Source organism: Zootoca vivipara, chromosome 9 (genome assembly GCF_963506605.1).
Source record: "Zootoca vivipara chromosome 9, rZooViv1.1, whole genome shotgun sequence".
Classification (NCBI taxonomy): domain Eukaryota; kingdom Metazoa; phylum Chordata; class Lepidosauria; order Squamata; family Lacertidae; genus Zootoca; species Zootoca vivipara.
Window position 1 is genome coordinate 17,873,471 of NC_083284.1, and position 26,662 is coordinate 17,900,132.

A 26,662-nucleotide genomic window follows, 5' to 3' on the forward strand; every position below is an offset into this window, starting at 1 on the left:
ACACTTTCCAGATTGTCAATATCCTTCTTAAACTGTGGTGCCTAGAGGTGGGCACAGTACTGCAAGTATGATCTGACCAAGGCACAATAGAGTGGTAAAATATTTCCCTTGATCTGGAAACTAGACTTTGATTGATGCAACCTAGAATAGCATTAGCTTAATTTGCTGCTGTATCATACGGTTGACTCATGTTAAACTTGTGGTCTACTAAGACCCCTAGATCTTTTTCACATATACTACTAGCAAGCCATGTGCCCCCTATCTTATATTTGTGCAGCTAGCTACACTTATTCCTACCTAAGTATAGAACCTTACATTTGTCTCTATTCAAATTCTTTTGTTAGTTTGGGCCCAGTTCTCCAAAGGTGCTTTTTTAAAAAATAAAGTCACTATTCTGTACTAGCTACCCTCCCCAGTTTGATGTCATATGCAAATTTGATGAGCATCTCCTCAATTTCTTCACCCAAGTCCAATGTCTTTATAAAGACATTGAACAACAATGGACCCAGGATAGAACCCTATGGCATCCCACTTGTCACTTTTTCCCAGTGTGATGATGAACCATTAGTGAGCACTTTTTGGGTTTAGTCAATCAACCAGCTACAAATCTACTTAGCAATAATCTCATGCAGCCCACATTTTACCAGCTTTCCCACAAGAATATATCGGGGGACTTTGTCAGAATCCATACAGAAATCAATATGCACTACATCCACAGCATTCCCTGATCCACCAAGATTGTAATTCTATCAAAAAACAGAAAGAAATGGAATTCATCTGGCATGATTTGTTTTTTTAGAAACCCATTCTGGGTCTTTGTGAATCTGGAGCCCTCTCGATTCTTTGGACTATAACAGATGGCTGTGCAGGCTGGAAATGATGAATTTGCAATCCACAATGTTGGCAAAGGCTTCCCTATGCAACAGGATTCTGCATACTACACCCCCTGAAGACAATCCAGTGTACTGAATAGGCTGTAGTTATTATGTCTGAAATAACCACTGTTGTGAAATGGTTGTGTAGAGGAGTCATGCAAAACAGCACAGAATTCAGCAGAATGGGGACACAGCTTGAAATTACCCACATATTTGTTCATGGCATTTATATCCTGCCTTTCCTCCATCATGAAACTTGAAAGTTGCCAAAATGGGGTCCCTGGGTGGTCACTCATATAGGTACTAAGAAGACTCAAACCTTATTAGCTTCAACAAGTTGCACATCATGTTCTTTCAGGGCATAGTCCTGGGACCAAGTCAGCTGTGAACTTGCCCTGTAAGCTATCCCATTACAGTCATACCTCTTGTTACATCAGTCTCTGGTTGCATTTTTTTCAGGATACAAATGTGGTAAACCCGGAAGTGTATACTTCTGTGTTTCGCCGCATGTGCAGAAGCGCTCTATCGCGCCGTGCGCATGCACAGAAGCGGCACTCTAGTTGCGGACTTTTCGGGGTGCAAACAGATCGAGTCTGTAACTAGAGGTACCACTGTATTCCTTGTCACCCATGTGTTGCAATGCCTTCTCTGTTCCATAGGGGATGGTGGCGGTAAGGGAAGCTAGAGGAATGTAGGCTGTCTTAGAAGGATAATGGGTCTACATTTGCCGTTCCAGCAAGAACTTCCTGCTGGAGGAACAGGGTGGGCCTTCTTCTGCACACTTGAAGATTTTAAGTCCAAGTCCTGCTATGTGGACTTAAAGCCTTTTACCAAGCATGAAATTTTGGAACTCTAACTTCCTTAGTCCTTCCCCAACTGTTCCTGTTCATGGATCTGGGGTGTCAATCCTCAAAAAGCAGGAGTATGGCTTCTGTTCTATAATACCCAATTTATTTATGACAGTGGCATGAATACTGTAAAGAAATGGAAGATAACACTACTGTAGGTAAATCACCCCACTTTAGTGTGTTATCATCCACTTGTGTGCCCACAAAGTTAAGGTGGACTGATAGTACTGCTCTTTCAGCTCTGATGAACTTTGATGACATTACACATTTAGGGCTCAGCATAAAAACAAAGCTCAGGTTCTGCTTTCATGGTTATGGCTTACTCATTGCATTACAATTGTGTGGGATGGAACCTTTATTCAACCTAAGAATAAAAATGCACTTCTTGTTTCTCAACAGATCTAGGCTGGCTTAGGAAGAGAGCATTAGTAGGCACTGGTTGCTAATTTTAGCCCACTGTACCTTTTGTTGTCTCAAATCTTTTAGTTGTCATGATGGATAATGACAGAGGTGATGAGAAAATGTTATATCAAGTGGCAAGGAATTTTTTTAGTGCATACCATTAATTGGGAACAGTAGTTTGTTATGGGTACTTGGAATTATAGCGCTGTGAGGGGGTCTCCTAACAATTCTCAGCATCTCTTGACAAATGACAGTTCCGAAGATTCTTTGGGGGAAGTGACAATAGCTAAAATGGTAAACTGTTTAAAATGTATGGTGTGCATGTGACCCAAGGCAGTACATAGGTTGCCAGCTTTCTTGCAAGAAGCAGATAAGACTGAGCCAAAACGATGAATCCAGTTTTGATTTTGTGTGTGTGTTCAATGACACCCTTGAAAGTATTGTTTTTCCCTATCGTGTGTGTGTTCAACTGGAACACTCAAACAGCTTAATTTAGCCAGCAATCTTCCTTCCTCCCCTCTCCTCACAACCTCTTTCCAAGTAAAACCAAAAAACCAAAAAAAGGAGAGGGCTCTCATTCTGGCAAAAGTCTAGTTCTCCGTAGGAATATAGGAAGCTGCCTTCTACTGAGTCAGATCATTTCCCCATCTAGCTCAGTATTGTTTACACAGGAGGCAGCATCTCTTCTGGGTTTCAAGCAGAGTGTTCTATCCTACCCCTACCTGGAGATGTGGGGGATTGAACCTGGGACCTTCTGCATTGCAAAAGAGATTGTCTCTCACTGAGCTACAGCCTTTCCTTGACTTCCTTTAATTTGTAGTCCAGAAGCATCTTGCTTGCCCTTTCCTTCTTATGTGAGAATGGAAACTACCCTTTCCCTTGAGCTGTGCTGCTCTGGTGACCTTGTGGGAAATTAAAATGACTGTATGTTGCTGCCACAGCCAAGTAAGGCCATGTCTGGGAGCCCAAACATATAGGAGTGATTCCTCTAGAGCAGGCATGTCAAACCTGCGGCCCTCCAGATGTTTTGGACTACAATTCCCATCTTCCCCAACCACTGGTTCTGCTAGCTAGGGATCATGGGAGTTGTAGGCCAAAACATCTGGAGGGCCGCAGGTTTGACATGCCTGCTCTAGAGGGTATGTTGCCAAAGGCTCACTCAATCCTTTTGCTTGAGCCCAGTGGCATAGCATAATAGACAAAATTTGGCACATTACAGATTACATGCAAAATCCAAAAGATAGATGGCACATTATAGCTGCTGGAATTTCCATTCCTTACAACTGTAAAACGTGTTTGATAGGGCCACCAGGGGCCAGGGTAAAATTGCTTCAGGGCTATAACTGGCCTAGAGGCAGCCAGTTGTCTATACCTGCTTTTGACTGGACTTAACAATCCAGGGGTCCTTTACTTTACTACCTGCTTTAAAGAACTGGTGTTATTTCCAGAACTTACTGTCAGTCACTCCACTGACAATTATGTTCTGTTTTCACAGTAATTTCAGCTCTGCCCACCCTCCTGAAGCCTGTTTATATCGTGTTGGTATATTTTCTATTGACTTGCTGCAAATGATCCTATATCCTAGCACATGATCATGAATTCTAACACACATTGCCAATTTGTCTTTGAAAGGAAATATTCATCATAAAGCAAGGGAGGCTCATACAGCCAACCGTAAGAAAGGGCAGATGAAGTATGCAAATATATTCAGATGGCCAATAATGGCGCAGGGTACCATCACACTTCTCTTTTTCTCCAGTATTGATACCATTTGCTCACTCATTTATTTCAAAGCTTTGGGTTTTTAAAAAAATAGTATTTCATTTATTTTCTTTAAAAAGGCTATTGGGGGGATTCATTTTAAAAAAAACCAGCTCTCTTGTACTCTTTTATATTGTGAATCCCTGCTTTATATGAAGTGCTGGGTTGCTTCAGATTTCCTTGGTCTCTTCTATTTACAGTAGTCCACCAGTGGGTTTTTACTTTTAAAGTAAGTGATCAGTTGACAAGTGAATCACCTAGCACTTGTTGGTTCCTGAGACTTTTGCACAGAATGCACTGCTCCAGCAAAGCACTTCATATCAAAGCACTGGTTGGATCAATGCATTGCACTTCTTTCTGGATCAATCCAATTCTTTGCAATTATCCACCAAGGGCCATTTGGAATACTAGAAGTTGGCCTATGTTCTGCTATTGGATCATTGTTTACAGTCTGCCCACATCTTTTTGTTTGGTGATTTGAAATCATCATCTTTGAAATTGGTGATTTCAGAGAAAGAAGAGGGACTGCGAAGAGGGGTGTACAATTTCTGTCCCCCACCCATTCTCTGTTACTATTCACTCTTCTCACTAAACAGATCCTAGTCTCCTTTCATTTCATTCCTTACATCTTGCTTTCTGTGGGACCAATATGGTTCAGTGACTGGGGAGACGGGACATTTGTACAATAAAACATCTAATCTTGCTTACAAACCCTGTTCAATGGGATGGCCTTGAACAAGGCATGATCTCACTACCTTTCTCACCTAATAGGCCTGTTGTGTTTATATGTGTGTTGCATGTGTGTTGTGATTATTCAAAAACAAAGTCCAAATAGGTGCCACTGAGAATTCTCACATTTGTATCTTGCTACTCTTCTCTCTCCTTCTCTTCCTTCTATCTTAATATAGTAGTAAGATCCTCAGGACAGATACCTGTCATACTGTTGTTCTGTAAAGTACCATTATGTTCAGGCTGTGAGTGCTGCTGTTTATGTTCGCTAAATGGCATCACCCACACAAAAGAAAGAGGTATTAGCTGGCCCAGTGGGCCTTCCCCCCCCCCCCCGGGTTTTGCAGAACTACTAATACAAAATTTTAAGGAAAAAACTCTTAGTAGGGAACCCTCAAAACAGAAAAAATAGGGCACAGTTTCTTCAATTGCCAAAGAATATTGATAGGAAGGAGGATAGAAAAGAGGGAGAGAGAATTGTGTTGCAGGTCCCACTTCTACAGAAATGATAGTAATGTTCATAACAACATCAACCAGTACTACCACCACTACTACTACTATTTGGCAAAGCATACAATCAGCACATGTTGAAAGAAAAACTATTTTTGAAATAATTGATGGTTACATTAGGATTTGTTGGGAATCTTTAGTTGACAGAAACTGGGTGATGGCAAGGCAACAGAACTTTCTGCTTTGCTTTCTGTTCTTCTCTCTAATTCACATCTCTGTCAGAAGAAAAGAGAGCAGAACAGCTGTCTCCTAGCAAAAACCTATGAAGAAAAACTGAAATGCTAGTAATTTACAGCCTCCCTGATAAATGGGCTCATTTTATTGTTGGATGAATAAAATCATCATGAAGATTGATGCATGACAGAAGCACTTGGCTATTTGCTATTCTTTCTAGCCACACCAGGCCTTGGATTGGAACCTGTCACTAAATATGAAATATGCTTTATGAGATTCCTGGGAGGCAGTCATTTTTAATTTTAAACAGATAACATGCAGTAAGTACCGTGTTTCTCATATTATAAGACACGTCTTATATTTATTTTTTCCTCAAAAAAACACACTATGGCTTATTTTCAAGGGATGTCTTATTTTTTTCCTCCTCCTCCTGCCGCGGCTGGCATTGCTGCTGCGCCTATCACTATGTCTTATTTTCGGGGTATGGCTTATATTCCTTGAATGCTTAAAAATCCTGCTATGGCTTATTTTATGGGGATGCCTTAAAATATGGGAAACAGGGTAATATGGGTTTTGAAATTGTTGGCACTTCTAAAAAAAATCCTCAGGTAATCCTGTATCTAAACAGATCTAATTGCTTTCAATGTAGCAGCTAACTGCAGTTAAAAACATTTTCTAAGGCCATTTTATAGGTTGACAAGGCATTCATGGTTGAATGAATATTCTAATCTTAATCATATGGAGCACAATCGGTCAGGGAGTTCTAGGTTCATACTGGTGCCCAGTGCATGAATTACGGAGGGGCAGAGGTAGGGGCTACCTTTTTCCAAGTGCTTGAAAGTAAGTTATTCACTCCTACATCAGAAAGAAAATTGTTTTAGACTGTCAGGACTCCAGATTCCTGTAGTCACCAGAAAGAAAAACATTTTACAGTATATGCTTTGTATATGCATTAAAACACTGACGACAGATGGCGATGTGGAGTTCCATTCTTGCCAATACAATTTCTCATACAGAGTTTACACATTTTCCTGAAACGCTTCTTTGATGTGTCTAGCTCCAGCCCAGGACACAGAGCCAGAGGTCACGGTGCCGCCTTATAAGGAACCAGGCTAGATTTCTGGCTCCTTTGTGATCAGGAGACCACTGAGGCTGGCAGGTAGCAGCCCTCATAGGCATATTTTTGTGGGTTTGAGGGACCAAGTTCCCCTACAGTCCATTGACAGAGGGAGTGCATCTAGAATGCAGGAGAAGTACTCACTGTCAGGCCAGATGGTCCACCCTTTAAGAGGCTAAGTTCTCCACAAGGGAGGGGGATCTTGGGAAAGATGGGCTATAGATAGTAGAACATAGGATGGGAGGACTGGAGACCGGGGCTCAAAAGACCTCAATTCACTTCCAAGCCTTGTCAGAACAAGTTGTGCACTAGGAGCTCTCCGTGGTGCTGAGATAGCCTTGCCATAGGACCAGAATAGGACACAGGCAACGTTTGCCTGGAAATGAGTGCGTCCAGAAAAAAAAAATTATTTGAGGTGTGGAAACCATTATTAGGGAAACAATAAAGCTAAATATAATGTGACTGAAAGCTGGGAGAGACATGGCATATAGTTGAAAAAAATATTTTGGGAGAGCACTTACCCTGGGAGTAACTGCTATTCCAGAATTTGCACAAGAATAATGCAACTGTCAAGTTTCAGCCTCCGAAGCATGGAGAGGAGGATCCCACAGCAGCAACAGTATCTGGGCCATGATAATGGGATCTTAGTGGTGAAATAAGGCATAGTAGAGCATCTTTGACCTTCAACTTCTTTTTTCAAAAGCTTCCTGTAGGATAGGTGCCATTAGCAGAGAACTTGGAATGAAAAGCTTGGTTGTCACCAACTGCTGCAATCATCAAATCCCTTTGAGATGTTTGCAGAAAGAGAGCTTTTCTCTTATCTTTGGGGATCCTGTACATAATCCTTGTTCGTGATCCTGAAGCAGAGATTGCTTAAAGTAGCCTTCACCAACCTGGTGCCCACCAAATGTTTTGGAGTACAATCCCCTTTACTGCCAGATAGCATGGCCATAGTTCAAAAACATATGGAGGGCAGCAGTCTCATGGAAAAAGTACAGTGATGGTAGATAACCCAATGAGCCAATGGTCTGCACAAACTTTTATTTGAGTCTGACATTCACTGGGACCTGAGAGCAAAGCCAGTAATAAGAAAACAAGGTTCTGAAATCCAGTTATCATTCTCATTTACTCTACTCCTGCCTTGTCTAGACATTGCCTTAAGATCCACTGTTTCTTAATGGTCTTTCTTGGCCAGATGCTTATGGGGGAAGATGCTTCATTGTGTGTGTTTGTGTTTTCCCTTTAGCCTATTATCGGTTCAGACTCTTTTTTAAAAAAAAAACTTATTGTTAGCAGGAGAGCTTCTGTAACTAGAATATTAAATGTTTCAATTAAATTTTATCCATTGATTCCCAACATCAAGGTAATGCATTTTGCTGTTCAATTAAAAATAACAAGCTGCTATGCCGTTCTTTGCCCAAGTGTAAACGATGGAACAGTGGTCAATAAAGCAATCAAGAAAATGAAGTATTGGTGCTTCCATATTCTTTCTGAAAGCTTGTGGGGAATAATGTCCAGAATGATTAACACTGAAACTTGGGGAGCTAAAACTTTGGAGAAGTCAAAGAAGGTAACAAGGGCATACAAGCTTGAAATTGGCATTTGAACAGTGGTTTGCAGATACTCTGACTTTTCTAAGTACCTCTTTTTTACTGAATGTCTGCTCCTTGTCACCTGAGAGAAAGAAGGCGGGGCAGCTCATCATTCAGTTCTCAGAGCTCACCAACATCCACCATTTTTGAAAAGGGCAAAAATAAATAAATCTTAAAATCAATGTGTATGCTTGCAGCTTGTGGGTTTATTTTAAACTTTTTAAATATTAGTTTGAGGCTGTGTATAGAGCACCACTGGGACAGAGTACAATTAGAGTTTTCAGAATTCTCTGCTTGTCTTAGGCAAGCAAGGATGGGGGACCTTTCATCCTCTTGATGTTGTTGGGCTCCACCAGCTCTACCCAGCATGGCCAAAGTTTATGGCTGATGGGACTTAGAAAGTATACTTGGAGAGAAGTAACACTTAGGCTGCATTTGGACATCACACTATGGTTCGGAATGCTGAAAATGAGCCTGGGCAAACCTTGGCTCATGCGCTCTCCATTCCCCTCTCTGTCTCTAGTGTGGCTGTAAGAAAATGTTTGAAAGCTTTCACATCCATTTTAGATTAAACACATTTTTCCATGTAATCTGGGTAATTAAACTGTGGTTAATGTTAAATATGGTATGCTCGAAATGGGTCAACTTCAAACCATAAATTGTGGGACTGCTTTTTTTAAAAAAAAAAACATACCATGGTTAACATTAACCACAAGTTAAGCCTCAGATGACACTGTTGAGAGCCAGTGTGGTGTAGTGGTTAAGAGCGGTAGACTCGTAATCTGGTGAACCGGGTTCGCGTCTCTGCTCCTCCACATGCAGCTGCTGGGTGACCTTGGGCTAGTCACACTTCTCTGAAGTCTCTCAACCCCACTCATCTCACAGAGTGTTTGTTGTGGGGAGGAAGGGAAAGGAGAATGTTAGCTTGTTGAGACTCCTTGTTGTTGTTGTTTAGTCGTTTAGTCGTGTCCGACTCTTCGTGAGACTCCTTAGGGTAGTGATAAAGCGGGATATCAAATCCAAACCTCCTCCTCCTCCTCCTCCTCCTCCTCCTCCTCCTCCTCCTCCTCCTCCTCCTCCTCCTCCTCCTCTTCTTCTTCTTCTTCTTCTTCTTCTTCTTCTTCTTCTTCTTCTTCTTCTTCTTCTTCTTCCATTGTTTATTGAAAATAAGGGGGCAGTTTCCATTCTCACAGGTATGGCATAAGAAGGAAAGGGCAAGCAAGAGCACAATACTTGTCACACTAAACTGTGATTTAGCATGATGGCATACAATCATTGCCTTAGCAGTCTGTCTGATATCTGGTCCACTGGAGTAACAGAATGAGATTCTCAAGTGAGGTGTCCCATTTAAGACCAGCACTGAGAGATACAATTTGTGAATTGTTATCTATACAGTATGAACAAAATCAAAGGAGCAGAGTTCTGTGTGGGGTAGTGGGTAGGTGTTAGCTGTATTTCCTAGCAGAAAAGAAAGTTGTACTCCATTGCAGAGCTTATCTTAATGGATTAGAATATCAATATTAAAATAACATATCCCGGTATGATCAGAAAAATATAAAGGATAGTCACTGAGGTCATTTAATATGCTCTGTGAATACTAAAAGTCGGTCTAATTACCTGATCTCACCACTTCTTTCAACAGGAGCACAGAAGGTCATGCATTTGCAGATCAAACTTTACTGTGTGCTCTGGACCCCTGTAGATTCCATTTCCACTTCTTACCAATCAACATTCTCCCTCTCTCTTTATTTCTGCTCTTTTATTTGTGTTTGGCAGAATGTTCAACTGATGTTTTCCTTTTTAAAGGGAGGCATCCATTTGCAATGAGATAAGTATCGACCCAAATAAAACAACAAAAAAATGGACAATTTGCTATCGTTTAAAAGAGATGAGTGCTCAAGAGTTTGTAGGAAAGGCAGAAGGTGGATTTATTTTATGACCCAACAAAAATATGGGATCCAGTGTTTCATGGTGACACACAGTAGGCATTGGTTGGCATGGAAATGTCAGGGTGAATAGAAAAGTCTTCATCATATTCCAGAAATATAGAACAGAAACCACATGCTTTGTTTCCAGAAGGAGGCTGTTCCACATGGTGGGTTCCATCACATCAGTGGCAGACAGTGTGGTGGGCTGTGCCATGCTGTTCACCTGACCTTCCTCCAGCTGAGTTGCTGCTGCAGATCAGGATGGGCAGGGAGAGGGATGAGACTGTGCTGAGGCTGGTATGGTGCAAATGTGCTAGCAGAGCCAGTACAGTGCTCCTGCTGCTGTATTTGTACCATGCTGACCTCATCCGTCCTCCTCCATCCTGGTATGCAGCAAAAACACAGCCAGAGGGAGGTCAGGTGCAGTGTGCTTTCAGCTACTGCATTACCCAAAAGCTATCCTTTTTCCTTTAAACCTGAAATACCAGGGACTAAACCCTGGGACTTTCTGCATTCAAAACATGTGCTGTACTAATGAGCTCTATCTCTTTTGTGCTGCTCCATTGTGCTTTTTAGAACAATGATGTTAGAAACAATGGCACCCTTTGATGCTGGGGAAATTAGGAAACCTGACTTGAGAGGAATGTAGTGAAAAGAGCTCAAGGACCACTTTGCATACAGAAAAGAAGTTTGTTTGCAGAGTGATACGCTGATCTTCAGCACAAGCTCTCAAATAAAGCATAAAGTAAAATCAGAACATGAACAATGCAGTCACAAACATGAATGAATGCAGCAGAGCAACAAACACACATGAAAAGCCAGCAAAAATAAAATAAAATAAAAGTAACAGATTAATGCCAGCTAGTTGACGTGGCAGAAGACCTGGGCAAATAGAATGGACTTTTCTTGGTGCTGGGAGGAGATTACAGCCCCAACCTTCCTGGGGATGTATTTCATATACATAGTGCTGTTTTTCTAGAAAAGGGGTGCCGGAACTCACCATAAATGCCTTCCTTGTTCTCCTAGAATGGCAATGACACCCACCTGAGAGGTACTGGACTGTGTTCTGGCTGGGAAAGAAAACCCTGCATATATGTACAGGGTGAGAAAACTAAGGGCATCTCTTCAGTCAACACCCACATAACTGAGGAGACTTGGAATAGAGCTCAGAAGCTCTCAACATTAGCCCCCTTCCTTCTCCTATGCTGCTTTGCTCAGTGCTGCTGTGCTAGAGCATCTTGTCTTACAACAGCACATCAAGCACAATGGCAGCCTGGTGGGTGAGAAGAGGTTAAAGCAGGGCTTTCTGAGGTGGATTAAGACCAGCATTATCAGAATGGAAGCAGTGCCCCTCCATACACACACAATATGTGAATTAGCATTAAGAGAGCTCTTTATTTTGACCAGGAAATGTCTTATGAAACTCTCTTTCCTGAGGCCCCTCCTCTTCATCTCCAGATATTTCTTGCAGGGAACAGAGAAGGTGATAATGCCTCTGATTCCTCAGCAGGGAGCCGGTGAACAACAATCAGCAGAAATCACTTCTGCACATTCCCTATAATTTGATGATAGTGTTTGTGAAACCATTTAGCAAACATCAGTTACCCTAACTGAACTCATGCCCCTGAGTAATGAAGTGGCAGTATATTCTTGGGTCTCATAAAAGGGGGGGAAATCCCTCCTCAACTGTTGCTTTCTCTTTTCTTTTCCAGCTGTGCATGGTCTCACTAGCCATCTCCAGATAGGTTCACCTTTTTATTTTTATTATGATCATCATCAAACATTAGCTAGAAATAAAATAATTGCCCTTTTTATCTCCAGGAGAAAGATGAAAAAGATTTTTGGGTTTCGATCTGCATCTGTTAGTTTGTGAAATACACCCCTCCTTCCCCTGGGGATTAACAATTACATCGGATTGCAAATTGTCATAAAGACAGTTTCCATGGTTTCGGTGAGAAGCTAAAATCTCCCAGCTGAGATTTCCAGAGGGGCGGCTGCATTTGCCTGTTGGCAGCAAAACCGAGCAAGACTCTTGTGGCAACTTGAAGACTTAACACATTTATTATTGCCATAGGAGTCCTGCTCCCTCAAATGCATGAAGTTTTATTCCCATGGGAGTGGCAGTAAGCAGTGAGGTCAGATGGAAAGACAGTGCAAAGAAACTAACAAATAAAGGTTCTGACAGTTACACAAAAGCTTAGATGTATGCAAAATAAGCCTAGTAGTAGTAACTCTTCATAACAGAAGTATGTTTTCTTAATCATCAAACTTGTTTGCCATGTTAATTGAAACCTGCAGCCCAGTTCCAGGGGTTCAGGGAACCCCATAGGTACTGATATGGACTATGGTTTAATGTAAACGTGTGTGTGTGTGTGTAAAAATTTGATTTCCCCCCTTTTTGTAACTTAATTTTTTTTTAAAAAAGACAAAATCAAGATGTAAAGCTTTTTCCAGGATAAAATAGTAGATAAATAGGTACCACTCCGCCAGGAAGGTAAACGGCGTTTCCATGTGCTGCTCTGGTTCGCCAGAAGCGGCTTTGTCCTGCTGGCCACATGACCCAGAAAAACTGTTTGCGGAGAAACGTCGGCTCCCTCGGCCTATAGAGTGAGGTGAGCGCCGCAACCCCAGAGTTGTTTGCGACTGGACCTAACGATCAGGGGTACCTTTACCTTTATTACCTAATAAACCTGACAACAGATGTGAATAAATCCACCCTAATACCGGTATATGAAACATCATTCTCAAACCACTCATTTCCCCCTTCCAAACAGATCCAGAAAACACTGCATAATATATTTGGATTGATAAACTACAAAGATTTGTGTGTGTGTGTAATATCTCATTTACTCTAGCTGATCAGATTTTTTGCATGGGGAATCTGACACCTTAATGACTATCACTAATTTATTATTTGCTTTTCTTTAATAAGCACACAGGTTTTCAGTGGCGTAATATTTCTGATATTTTTATTTTTGTATGTGGCACAGAGTAGTTGCTGAGGAAAACTGAAATGGTTCTCCCTTTTCATTTCTAATAACCTATTTTGAGATCATGTTTCATGTGATTATAATAAAACCATGTTGGATGACTATTTAATGGGATCCTTTTGTTGAATAATGTCTGTTTTTGGCTGCTGCAGATTGATAGAAGTTTCTTGCTTTAAACCATTGTTGTTATTTTTTTTTATTTATGAATTACTTCCTATGAACTTCTCAAAGCAATTCCACATTACAATAAAAACATATCTAATGCAATTACTTGTATAAAAACAATCTTAAAATAAGAGCAGCTGAAACAATTGCATACATCAAAACAATTTCAAATCCAACAAAAATATGAGCTAGGATAAAAATCTCCACTTAAAAGACTTGTTGAAACAGGAAAGATTGCAACAGTCATTACAAAGACAGTGTAAATTGTGTTTGTCCAAAGGTTAGTTGCCACCACAGGGAAGGCCTGATCATGACACCGTGCAGAATGACTGGATAGAATTGTACCTGCAGGGTGCCTTGTCTTGAAGAATGCAATCATTAGTTGGGTATATAAAGGATGAGAAAATATTTTATTTTATAGTTTTTTATTCATTTATCATAAGAATATGTACAAACTGATACAGAACAATACAAACAATAGCAAAACCATACACGGGGCATAATCAATATAAAAAACAAATCATAGAGGCCATTATTATTATTATTATTATTATTATTATTATTATTATTATTATTATTAAATTTGTTAGTTGCTTTATCTTGCCCAGGGAAACCCAAAATGACTTAAAATCAAGCAGCCAAACACAGAGACAATAAACCATGCATAAAAATGTAAAAGCAAAGGACCCATGGCAGTTAAGTCCAGGCGCAGATTACCCTGGGGTTGCGGCGCTCATCTCGCTTTACAGGCCGAGGGAGCCGGCGTTTGTCTGCAGACAGTTTTTCCGGGTCATGTGGCCAGCATGACTAAGCCGCTTCTGGCGCAATGGAACACCAAAACCAGAGCAGTGCACGGAAACTCCATTTACAGCCCTACTTTTTTGTGTGCTTTCGAACTGCTAGGTTGGCAGGAGCTGGGACCGAGCAACAGGAACTCACCCCATTGCAGGGATTCGAACCTGAAACTGCCACTGGAGATAGGACCAGAACGATGGTCAAACAATGCCCCCAATAACTATCTCAGAACAGTGTCTGTTCAGGAGGATACCATGGTCAAGTGAAAATAGCAGAGTCCCGCAGAAGGGGGTATTTGCATAGGGGTGGTAGTTATCTCAACCAATGAGTCTTTTCTGGAGTGATTGAATCACTGCCTATTTTGAGATGGTCAGGACCACTCCCTCCCATAAAGATGAATTGCCCACACCTTGGATCCACCCAGTTAAACAATTTTGGCAAACTTTAATAAGCTGAGAGGGTCAATAGAACATGTTGGCTTTGTTGTTACAAACTCCTTGTCCTCATTGTCAGGCTGCATCAAATGAAATGGATTCCCATTGTAATGCATGTTCCATCTATCATGATACTGCAGCAGTTTCATCATGCAATCTATCATGGCAGTACAAGAAAGGTAGGCATGGTCAGATAGAATTTGAACCACTTTCCTGAACTTTGGGGACTAATAACTTACTTTTAAACACGAAAAACGTTTAGTGCAAAATGCTATGCATACATGGTTCGAAGTTTTTATTCCTTTTCACAGCCAGTCTGGGTGGCAGCTCTCAATGTACAGTTTAGGAACTGAAGTTAAGACATAACAATTTGCCAAAGGCCAGCTAAAGGGAATCTTGAAAGATGATTTGCCACGAGTAGCTAGATTATTTGCTGTATTTTTGGCAGGGATCCTCATGATGCTGCGGAAAGAAAGTTTAATAGCAATTTGACACTGCCTTGGTTTGAATAACAACTGTGGAAGGCTGTGCTGCTATGGAAAGTGGTGCAGTGCTGTAACAATAATTCATAGAACCATAGAAATAACAGAAAACAAGTTTTTGAAAACGTTTCTTTCCATTGCAGTCAGTGCAAAAAGTCATTACATCGCTGCTACTTCAGATGCCTCTTTTTCTTCCCTGTTTAGGAGGAGCCATTTGTGATGGTGTCAGAAAATGTTTTGGGGAAACCAAAGAAATACCAGGGCTTTTCCATCGATGTCTTGGAATCCTTATCCACATATCTTGGCTTCACGTATGAAATTTATGTTGCTCCAGATCACAAGTATGGGCGCCCCCTGGAAAACGGGACCTGGAACGGTTTGATAGGGGAACTAGTATTTAAGGTAAGGATGTAGGTAATTATTGCCTTAAAAAATTTAGAAGATATTTAGATGACATCTGAAGGCAGCCCTGTTTAGGGAGGCTTTTAATGTTTAATTTTTTTATTTCATTTTTCTGTTGTAAGCCGCCCAGAGTGGCTGGGGAAACCTAGCCAGATGGGCGGGGTATAAATAAATTATTATTATTATTATTATTATTATTATTATTATTATTATTATTATTTTATATATAGAAGACAAATATCTACCTTTTATCTTTTTGTAGTTCCTTCTCATTTGCACACCTTGCATTTTGTACTTGTTTTGTTTGTTTGTTTGTTTGTTTTAAAATACTTATGTAGCACAATTTTATTTTTTAAAAAAATCAAAGCTCTTTACAACTATTATATGTATGCAATAAAAAAACCCATAAAAATACAAAACAGATCACTAGCTAACTATTACAGCAGATGTTTATCTTAATTGTCTGCATGAGCCTGGTCATAAAGAACGGTTTTCAGAAGTCTTTAAAGGATAAAATGGAAGACAGCTGCTAAATCTCTATTGGAAGGGCTGGGCCAATGATGCTAAAGGTTCAGATTTGTGTCTGTGGGCATATCCATAATTCCTCTTGCCCCACTGCTTTTCCCCAGGGAAATGTAAAGAAAAAAATGTAGTTGGGAACCTAATCCAATGCCTAAAAACTAATACATGTCTAAATATGAGCTCCCCTCTCCCCAAACTGGCCCAGGCTCCTTTAACCAGGTATGTGTTAACGTAGCATCCACTCTGGTGCAATCAGATTTGAGAATTTCACTAGGGTTAGTGAAGCACCAAACCTCAAACATGTGCTTGTGAGGGTAATTGAGCCCTCTTTGCCCTCACTTGCACCAAGAAGGCAAAGAGAAAGAGCATCAGCAAAAGAAAGCAAAGGCTGCATTCCTGGTATCACTGGTTAATTTGTCAAAACGAGCTATAAGCAAGCAGGGCAAACCATTATGGGGAGAAAAATATGGCATGAGCTTTAATGGCTAGCCCATTACATAAATAATGCAGAGCACTTAGAGAAAAGTATTGATAGCTATGAATAATAACTGAGGTATACGATCAACGGAAAATGTTTTATTGATGCACAATAACATTTACGTTGTGTAGATGTGTGAATTGGGCACATACAGTCTAATCTGTAATTAATAAGCCATCCATTTCTAATTAATTCTGCATTAAATGTTTACCACAACAAATAAATTAAAGGAAATAAGCATAATATATTCACTGTTCATTTCACTTTTGATCCTCGGCATATTTCTCTCCCCTGGACTGAATCTATGCAGAACTCAAGGTTCAAAATAAAGCTTGTCATTTCAGGTAATGGAAACTTACCTTGAGGAAGATGGCTAAGGAATCAGATGTGTCAGAGATGTGGGTACATGTGGAAGTGCCACTTTGACCATGTCTAAAATATTTCATAGGAGCTTCTTAGAACTTTAGTTACAGTGTCAAAGTTATATTATTTTTTAGTGGGGTTGTGTGATTCAGTAGGCTGCGATTTCATGGTTGTGAAGAAATTATGTTGAAGCTCTCTGCTCACAACATATGACCTTCTATGTATGGGTGTGTGGGGTGTTAGGAGAGGGATAATTCCTCTGGTGGGGGATACGTTGTGCTACTTCTCCACCTTTGGTCCCCACCCTGCACTCAGCTATCACCTGTGGCTCCTAGAAGCTGTCGTCAGCATGTGACAGTAGACATACCCCGGGAATGGCTTAGATTTGCTGAGTAAACCAGGTGAGGGTAGTTGCTGGGTCTCAAACCTTCAGTGAGTTAGGGACATCCTCTGTATGCAAAGAGAGGCTCCAGCAGATTGAGCTGGAAAGACTAATAGTGGGTCCAATGGTTAAGAAGGTGGTTTCTTCACATGCTGTAGAGGAAAGTGAGGGGCAGATGGGTCTCATAAACGTGGGAATGTACCCCATCTAAAAGAAGGAAAACTCTAGCCCTAAACTTCCACTGCCTTGTGGAATATCTTTGGGAGAAGAAAAAGCTAAAGACTAAATCCTACACAGATCCAGACTGGAGTCCCTAAGATGGTTGGATGGTGCCTTGTATGCCTCCTTCCAGCAACTCCTACAGCCAAACTGATGCCAAATGCATTGCTCTGCTTTCCTTTGGACCACATCAGTAAGGCCAAGAGGAGGTCTTGTCTGGTCAAGTCCAGGATCTCCATACACATTGCCTGCCCAGGTGTGCACCCTGGGGAGGTAGCTTTGCTGCTGTTAATGCAGCAGTTTGACTTCACCCCCGGAGACACACTCCATTGTCTCTTGGGACAGATGGGTGCTCATTACAATGTTCACCATGTGTTGGCCTCGTTCACTTGGCGTGGTAAGCCAAGCTATGGCATACTGGGACTGTGCAAATATCCTGGGACTCAGGAAGATACTTGCACCTGCTTTGCTCCTGCCTTGTGCTTTTAGCTCAGTGTGATGTAGGAATTAAGCCAAGGTTTGGCTTAGTGTGTCATCCAGTCCCAAGTTCATGATTAAACTCTCTCCTCCTTAACCAAGATCTATAGCCAACAACAAACCTTGGCTACAGCTTGTGCTTTAGGAAGATCAAGCTAAACCGTGAAGCCAGGTTCAGATGACATGCTAAGCCAAACCTTGACTTAGTTGCCATGCTGCATTGACTAAGCTAAAAGCCAGTGACCCATATAGTCTAGCATCCTGTCCTCACAGTGGCCAACCAGATGCCTGTGGGAAACCAGCAGGACCTGAACACAAGAATACTCTCCTCTCCTGATACTAAGGGAGACAGGTGATCATCACCAGGGAAGGCATTCCTCAAATGAGGAGCCACCACTGAGTAAGCCCTCTCACCAGTCAGCATATTATTAAATTAAATAAGAATGAACTGAAGCTAAAGACAAGAGAGTCCATTATGTACATACCATCAATTCTGCCTTGCCTGGCATTGCCTGGCAATGCAAACCAAACCTAGCCAGGGTGGGGAAGAATGGAGAGGTGGGGCCACCACATCTGCAGCCCTGTAACCAACTTCAGCCGTGGTTCTGGCACAGCAGTCAGGCTCGGACCAGAAGCACTTCCGTCTGCACATTCAGTGCATGAAATAAGTAGCTCCATGCTGGTGGAGTGATGCGGGCAGAGCACCCCAGCCCAATCCACCACCGCCCCTACTGTCAGTCCAACTTGATTACAGCTTAACGCAGTAGCCATTTCAACCAATTCTGAGCTGATGTTCCGTCGCGCATTGCTTTCTGGGGTGGTGTCTTTGAGCTTGCATGGATCTTGGCATTTGAGGATACGCTGAGTCATAAAATTATGCCTGCACACAAATGGTGTGGAAAATAGTAGCATTTGCACGACAGGCTGCTGAGAGCCCCTCGCTGAGGGGGCGTGTCAGATTTCAAAGGTGCCACTGCAGGAGTCATACTTCAGAAGGTGGCAGTTGCCATGGCAAGTACAAATTTTCTGCATCAAAATAGAGCAGGGCTTGATGTGTTGCACCTGTGTGGCATTTTCTCCAAGATGTGTGAGAACTCCCACCTTCTAGAGTTCCCAGAAAAACTAAGATGATGCTCCTCTTGTTTATTTAGCCTTATGGTGCAAAGCATTTATCAGTCTGTTGGCCTGTTAAAATTCATCACATTTTCATCATAATTCAGTGATGAATAAGCAACTAAATCAGATATTTTAAAACAGAGCTCTGGCCAACTGGAGCTTTTTCATATAGATAAATATCATAAATGTTTACAATTGCAGTGCAACTCTTGTAGTGCTAAATTTTTAAACTTGAACTGGGGTGAGGGTTTTTTTCCAACATGCTGTTTGCATGCATTAATGTTATATCGGCCAAACCTCTGTTATTCACATTTACCCTCTGAGAAGTCAAAACGAATTTCACTTCTCCCACATCCTGGATTGCGAACACAAGGCGGAACTGGGGCTAAAGGTCACAACACTATGGAATAACAAGGATCTGCAGGGAGTTAACAACTTGATGATTCTATGCAGGCACCCCTAACTTGAGAATGAACTAGGAGAGCCTCCCATTGTTTCACCATTTGAGCCTTATAACTCAGGCTCCAGATCAGTAAGTAAAAGATTCTGTGCCTGCTCATATTCAAGATGAGTTGGAGGGTTATCTGTGAGCTGCATTCCTCCAATATCAGCCAGTGTTCAGAGGGATTAAACCTCCAGGGCTCAAAGCAGTGTGGTGGTGTTGCTTATCTGGCTTTCCAATGCAGATTACCAAGAGGGGAAGGGGCAAGGCAGAAGGGGGGCCTGTGTGGTACAGTCTCAGAGGCAGAGCCAATCAGATACTCCCCCTGCTCTGCTTGCACTGGGCCCACCTACCCATTGTCTCAGCCTCCGCCTCTCAGTAACCAGCAGCAACCTTAGCTTTTTTCTCAAGTTACGGGTGCCTGCATGGAATAATCAGGGCAAGGTAACTCACTGCAGATACTTGTTATTTAAGGACATCACTTAAACTCACTACAGTGGAACCTCTACTTAGAACCATAATCCGTTCCGGAGGTCCGGTCATAACTAGAAACATACATAAGTAGAGGTGCACTTTTCCATAGAAAGTAATGGAAAAGTGAGTTTATCTGTTCTAGACGATGAAAAACACCCCATAAAACAGCAATTTAACACGGATTTTACTGTCTAACGAGACCATAGATCCATAAAATGAAGGAAATAATCAATGTACTGTACAGTGGTGCCTCAGGTTAAAAACTTAATTTGTTCTGGAGGTCCAATCTTAACCTGACACTGTTCCTAACCTGAGGTACCACTTTAGCTAATGGGGCCTCCCGCTGCCGCCGCGCCGCTGCTATGCGATTTCAGTTCTCATCCTGAGGTAAAGTTCTTAACCCGAGGTACTATTTCTGTACAGAAGCATCTGTAACCTGAAGTGTCTGTAACCCGAGGTACCACTATACTATAAAATATTATAGATGGGAAAAAATAGCAATTTTTTTTCCTTACGTGCACTGAGGGTGGGCGGGCTTACCTGGCTACAAGCTGGGGATGGGGGTAGGGTCACTAAAGAGCTGATTCACTTCGGCCAGGGTCACTTTTTTTCTTGCCAGGTCAGGTTCTTCTCTGGACTTACTCAGGTTAGTTCCTCGGCGGGGTTTGGGGCTGCAGTGTGCCCTGCTTTGCCTCTTGCAGGCAGCACCTCTTCCACAGCTTCGGGGGTGGGATGGGGGCCCTCTCTCCAGCAGCAAGGACCTCAGCGCTGCTCTGGGCTGCTGGCAAGTCCTCTCCCCAGTGGCAGAGGCCCCAGCGCTGCCCCACAGCTGGCTGGACGAGCTCCGGACTGCTGGCAATGACTCTGTTCATATCTAGAGAAAAGTTCATAAGTTGAAGCACCTACTGAAGGTCATAACTGGAATCGTACATAAGTAGAGCCATACGTAAGTCAAGGTTCCACTGTGTATGCAGACCTACTTTTGTTAAAATTTGTCACACATATTGGGCAGTTTTCCCCCATGCCGCCTTTGCTACTTGTTTGTAATTCTCCACTTTCTAGTCAATACGTGGACCAGTCGCCACTGCAGTAGCTCATGACAAGGCCTTCTTAGTGGTGGTGCCCCCCTGATGGAATTCCCTGCCTCAGGCGCCTTGGCTTAGCACCTCATTGGTTAGTTTTGGTGGCACTGTGGAGATGTGTGGTTTTATGAAAGCATTAGGAAGTAACTGGATTGGCCACACCCTGTTGTACCACTATTGTTGCAACTCTTGTTAGGTTTTTTTTTAGTGATTTTGATGTTTAATACTGATGCTGTGTTTTTTTATTATTCTAGTTGGTTGTATTTTTATATGTGGGCACAATATTTGCTGTGTAGCTATTGTTCATCACTCTGATATTTTCTGTTGAAGATCAGCCAATAAATCTGATAAAAACTAATAATAGTAATGGTGATGATGATGTGGTCCACATATTTTAACTGACTATGCTATCCCTAATTCTTGTTAATTTTAAAGCTAGAAGCAATCCCTTGCAGTCTATGTTAATAAATGAACTTTATCTTTGATTAATGTTGTGTTAAATTTGTTAAGCAAATTGGATAATACGATATGGTAAAAACTGCTATTGGGTGATGTTTTCACAGTCACTATAAGAGGCTTGTATGCCCCACTTTATATGTTTATACTTTGAACTGGCACCTTTGCATCTAAATATTGACACAATTGCACATATTTTATCTTCTTTTTTTCCCATGGATCACTTAGCAAACCTTGGCTTGTACAAACTGCTGTTTCTCTGATTAATTTTGACAGGATAATGATAGGCATTTTCACATTTCTTCCTTTCCAATTTTGAGCTAATTTGACTTTATTTGCATATCATTAGAAATGCTTCCCTTCAGGAGCTCAGTGATGCCGTGGACCACCACTGGGATGCTTTTGCACAAGTTCTAGGCAGGTCACCGGGGTGCCACGCCTATCAAAAATCAGGCTAGTTCACCTGGACAGTGATGACTGCTCTCACCTTGACTGTGAAGAGTGACTCACATTTTGCTACTGTTTATTTTCAAACAAATGAAACCTTGTTTTACTCTTTGAGCTAATAAAGTAAGTGACAAGCAATTAATGTCATTTTAGAAGTGAACCTCAATACTGGGAAAGTGCTTCTACAAAAACCTAAATTGAATATTCACAAATGGATAGTTGCAATTGTTCTACAGCATCCTTCCCCAACCTGGTGCCCTCCAGATGTTTTGGACTACAAGCCCCATCACCCCTGGCAATTGACTGTGCTGGTTCGGGCTGATGGGAGTTGTAGTCCAAAAACCTAGAGGGCACCAGATTGGGATATTCTGTTCTACATCATATTTTTAAATTTTAAATGTCATATATCCATCTACATCAAGCCAATTACAACCTCTCCACCAATTCTACCTCTCAGGACTTTTGTAAAGATAAAAAAATGTGTGAGGGAAGGGATTGTGTACAACACCTTCCACAGATAAACAGAATGAAATAAAAAAATTTAGCTGTAAGCTGCCTCAAGTCCCTGTCAGGGAAAAGGTGGGCTATTAATAATAGTGGAAACTATGAGAATGCTATTGAACTCAATGTGTCTTACTTCTGAGTAAAAATGCTTGGGATTGCAGTGTTGTTGTTGTTGTTTAGTCGTTTAGTCGTGTCCGACTCTTCGTGACCCCATGGACCATAGCACGCCAGGCACTCCTGTCTTGCACTGCCTGTAAGGCTGCCCAATCTTTACCCAGTTACCTGGGAATACTGTGGGACTTACTTCTGAGTAGACAATGCAAAGCTCCTTTTACAATGAATCAACACTCCCTGCATTTCCTAAGAAATAGGTAGCTGCTGAAGCATAGCAATTAAAGAATTTAAAGTGGTTTGGTGACCTTTTCCTTCAAAATTATAGGAAGGACTTCATATGCCAACATCACTGTTCCCTTCATTTGGTACAGGATTTTATTTTCAGGATAAACAAGACTCCATCTTTGCACTTACGCAAACACACCCACCCTCCACTTCTAATTGTTCTCTGAGACATGGAGGAGAGGAACAAGGAAAACCCGGATATTCTGATATCAAATCAGAAACTGGGAAAACTTCTGTAATTCTGAGTCTGTCTATGAAAAATAGGGACACTTGGAGGGTATGAATTACATTATTAATTTTATTTATGTTCTTACATGTATAGTTCACCTTTCTTTTGTCAGGGATTTCCAAAGTGGTGTGCATGTGGTTCTCAGGCACCCACCTAAGCACAGACCAGAGCCAGGCCAATTAGATTCAGCAAGGTGGTAGCCTCATACACCTTTCCCAAAGCCTATTGGAGATTATGTATATTGTCCAGGAAATGTGCACAATGCCCTCTTCCTGGGAAGGATTATTTGCACATTCTCCATTAGGTGAATATGCACAGTGGTCAGTTGTTATACACATTAACCACTCAACTTAAATTCCCACATATATAGTAAAGCACTTTTCTTTTTTTTCTAAAATGAAATCATGGTATATGCAAATATTTTTTTATAAATAAATGTCAGTATTCAAGCTGCGGCTTCGAGATTGAATGTCTAAATATCCCTTGTACATGCACAACTGCCGTATTCAGACTCACCTTCTCCCTGATATGCTATGTTAATGTATATGTAGTATTTTTCCTCATGATAGAAAAATGTCTATCTCCTCAAGCCGATATGTCATTGTCCAGGAAAACCTTTAGTGGCCGATGGGGCTGAATATATAGAACAGTCAAAGGGGATCCATTCCTCTTTCCTACACAGACCATTCTGCATGACTTTAGATGCCAGATACAGTTCATTTTACAGAGTGGCAAGGAGGATACATTGCCATCATTAGGCAGAGATGAAAGAAAATCCCCAATGTTCAATACAGTTGTATGTTGATTGATCCCATCCAACCATTCACGCATTCTTCCTGCCCCCACCTCCACTCTGCTCAGCTTCCAATAAAGGACCTCACGCAGCTTCAATCACAGGCAAAGCTCATTACTTCAAATGAGTAGAAGCTTTTTGAGCATTTAAATATTCTTTTTCATATTTCAAAAAAAGGACAGTCAGTCACTTATTCAGTATTTAATTTCCTTAAAAGAAAAAAAAAGCACAACACATTAACGTGACTGCCTCAAACACCATCTTTGGCTTTTGCTGCTGTTATAATGGCACATGTGAAAAGAAAGTTAAAATAACACCTACTGAAGTTGTGACTGCTGTCTCTTGAGATGTGCTGAGCAGTAAGCTGGTTAGATCAAGAGATGTATTAATAGCCTTCTTCATATCTTAAATGGGTCTGGAAGGAACAAAGGCAGCGTGGTTGTTATGTATAGGACAGGTAGCCATATGGTATAGTAACTTCATTTTCAGGTGCTATTTAACATCTGCCAGGGATGTTGGGAGATGTTCATTTTTCTGAAGTTACTTTGCAACCAGAACATCCGCAAGACAAAGGAAAACCAACAGTAGATTGTACTCTTTTGTAATAAATTAGAAATCAAAGTTCTGATTCACTTCAGACAGGATGTGCGGTTCTTTGGATTAAAAAAGGCAGTACTCCAATTGCAGGCATGCAGAGAGCTCTGTTAAAAAGGAAACTGTAGTTGCTTGTGCTAAGCCAGTACTGTAATCAGCAGTAAAAGGAGGTACTGCATTCAGGTTCAGTGTAAAATAGTGGTGGAATTAGTGGTGCCTTCAGAACAGAGGTAGAAGTAGGGTCTCGTACGCTGCAGGGATGGCTTACTCCATTTTTAAACAAGTGAAGTAATATGCATACTAAAATTGGTGTGTGTGTGTGTGTGTGTGTGGTGTGTGTGGTGTCGTTGTTGGCATCTGCATCTATCACGAAAGACAATGGGGGTGAAGTCAAACCTCTGTTCTAGTGGCACTGAAGTGGCCTCCCCAGGATGCAAGCCTGGCCAGTGTTTGGGGGTCCAGGGCTGCCCAGATGACAAGAGCCCCCGCTCATCCTCACTGATGTGGTCCAAAGGAAAGCAGAACAATACGTTCGGCACCAGCTTGGTTGCAGGAGTTACCAGAAGGAGGCATACAAGGCACCTTCCAACCGTCTTAGGTTTTCCTCTCTGGATTTGTTTATGGTTTACTCCAGGCTTCCTCAACCTCGGCCCTCCAGATGTTTTGAGACTACAATTCCCATAATCCCTGACCACTGGTCCTGCTAGCTAGGGATCATGGGAGTTGTAGGCTGAGGTTGAGGAAGCCTGGTTTACTCCTTAGCCTTTTCTTCTCCTGAAGGTATCCTGCAAGGCACTGGAGGTTTAGGATCAGAGTTTTCCTTCTCCTAGATGGGCTTCCTTCCCAACTGCCCCTCACTTCCCTCTGCAGCATGTGCAGAAACTGCCTTCTTGACAGTTGCACCCACTATTGGTCGCGTCCACTCAATCAGCCAGAGCAGGGGAAGTTTCTAACTCACCAAGGGTTTGAGACCCATCAGTAATATGCTTTTGAATACCAGCTGAATAACAGCTGGATTTTCAGAGTGAGCAGTGTGAGAAGTCTGCCTGGCTGTTGCTTTCTTATCCTAATTTGCTATCTTAAACTTGACATCTGCCTGACTTCGCGCTCATCCACACCTCTGCTTCTCCAATGTTATAGCTGATTCCCCCAACCCTTTTCTGGTGCAGAAGCTTTGGAGCAAGCTGATTCAGTTCAGAAAATGTTGCTGCTGAGGCTGTTTTCACAGCTGTTTTTATGTTGGTGCTATTGATTTGTGTTTATTGATCTGGTTTTACGTGTTTTGAATTTTGGTTTCTACTTTTATTATTGAGAACTGCCTTGATGACCTGTGTTGGACTGAAGGGCAGGAAAGGAGTTCTCTGAACAAGCAGAAGTATAACAAACAAATCTACAAAAAGCCTATTGGCACGGTCCAACCACAGTTAAGCACTCTTTTATCACAAATATGTTATTTCACGTCAATAGGGGATTAACACAAAATCACAATAAGAGAGATGAGAACAGTGTTGTTATCTTCTCATTTGGCGATAAAACAAAAATAACACTCCCCACATCTATTCCCTCAACCAGTCAACATTTCCCAATAGAATGCATTTAGTGTTCGAAAAATGGCAGATTTTTGACATAATGAGAAAATATTAAATTAAAAAGGTCTTTTTGTGCATGGGTGAAACTCCAGCAAAAGAGTAACATTCAATTAGAAAACAATTCTAGAAAAGGCTGCCAAATTGCATTAAATTTATCTGATCTCTCTGTCTTACAGTACACGATTCATTTTTTTAATGGAGAAGTCTTAAAGGTCTTCAACCCAATTTTCAATTAGAGACACAGGACATGATTACCAGAACTGTAACATAACATGCTTTGCTACAAATGATGTTCTGGCAGTGCAGAGTATAGTAGATTTTTGGCGCTTCCATATTTCAAGGATGTATCTCGGAAAAAAAGATGTTTAAATGAGACTTCTGACTTTAAGGAGAGGAGTACATTATTTCTGTTGATGGTATCTTTCTAAAAGGACACAATAGTAGGGCCTTTCCAAATTATACGGATGAGAGTCTCTTGTGAGCCATCATATCTGCACCACTTATTTTTCAAAATGCTTATATCCAAAAGGCTTTTTTTTGAAGGCCAGTGAGTTTCAAGTACAACTTCTTGCTGAATGAGCCTAAGACAACAGATGATATGGTTAATGATTTAATGGCATCCTTCCATTGTTGCATTCTGAATCATGAACCCAATTAGCTCTTAGGTAGTTCATGTTACGTTTATGACTATCAAAGATGATCTTATATAAGATGTTAAACTCAGTCTAAGAAAAAATGCAAAGCCTTTAAAAGGTTTAGGATTAATGGTTCAGAGGCAGTAGTGCAGCAAACAAACTTCTAGAATAATCACAAATGTATTTGATTGAATCAATATTCTGCTCAATCAGGAAGTGCATAGACTTGGATATAAAACTACAAAAGGGGTTAAAAT

General features: G+C 41.4%; 1 protein-coding gene across 1 annotated transcript in view; it reads left to right on the forward strand.

Annotated features, from left to right (window-relative positions):
* The window catches only part of GRID2 (glutamate ionotropic receptor delta type subunit 2), a 266,673-nt gene that overhangs the window by 174,438 nt on the left and 65,573 nt on the right, over positions 1 to 26,662 (forward strand). The window contains exon 8 of the mRNA XM_035112437.2: positions 15,007 to 15,204. Within this exon, the coding sequence (XP_034968328.2) occupies positions 15,007 to 15,204 (198 nt within the window). The remainder of the gene's footprint in view (positions 1 to 15,006; positions 15,205 to 26,662) is intronic.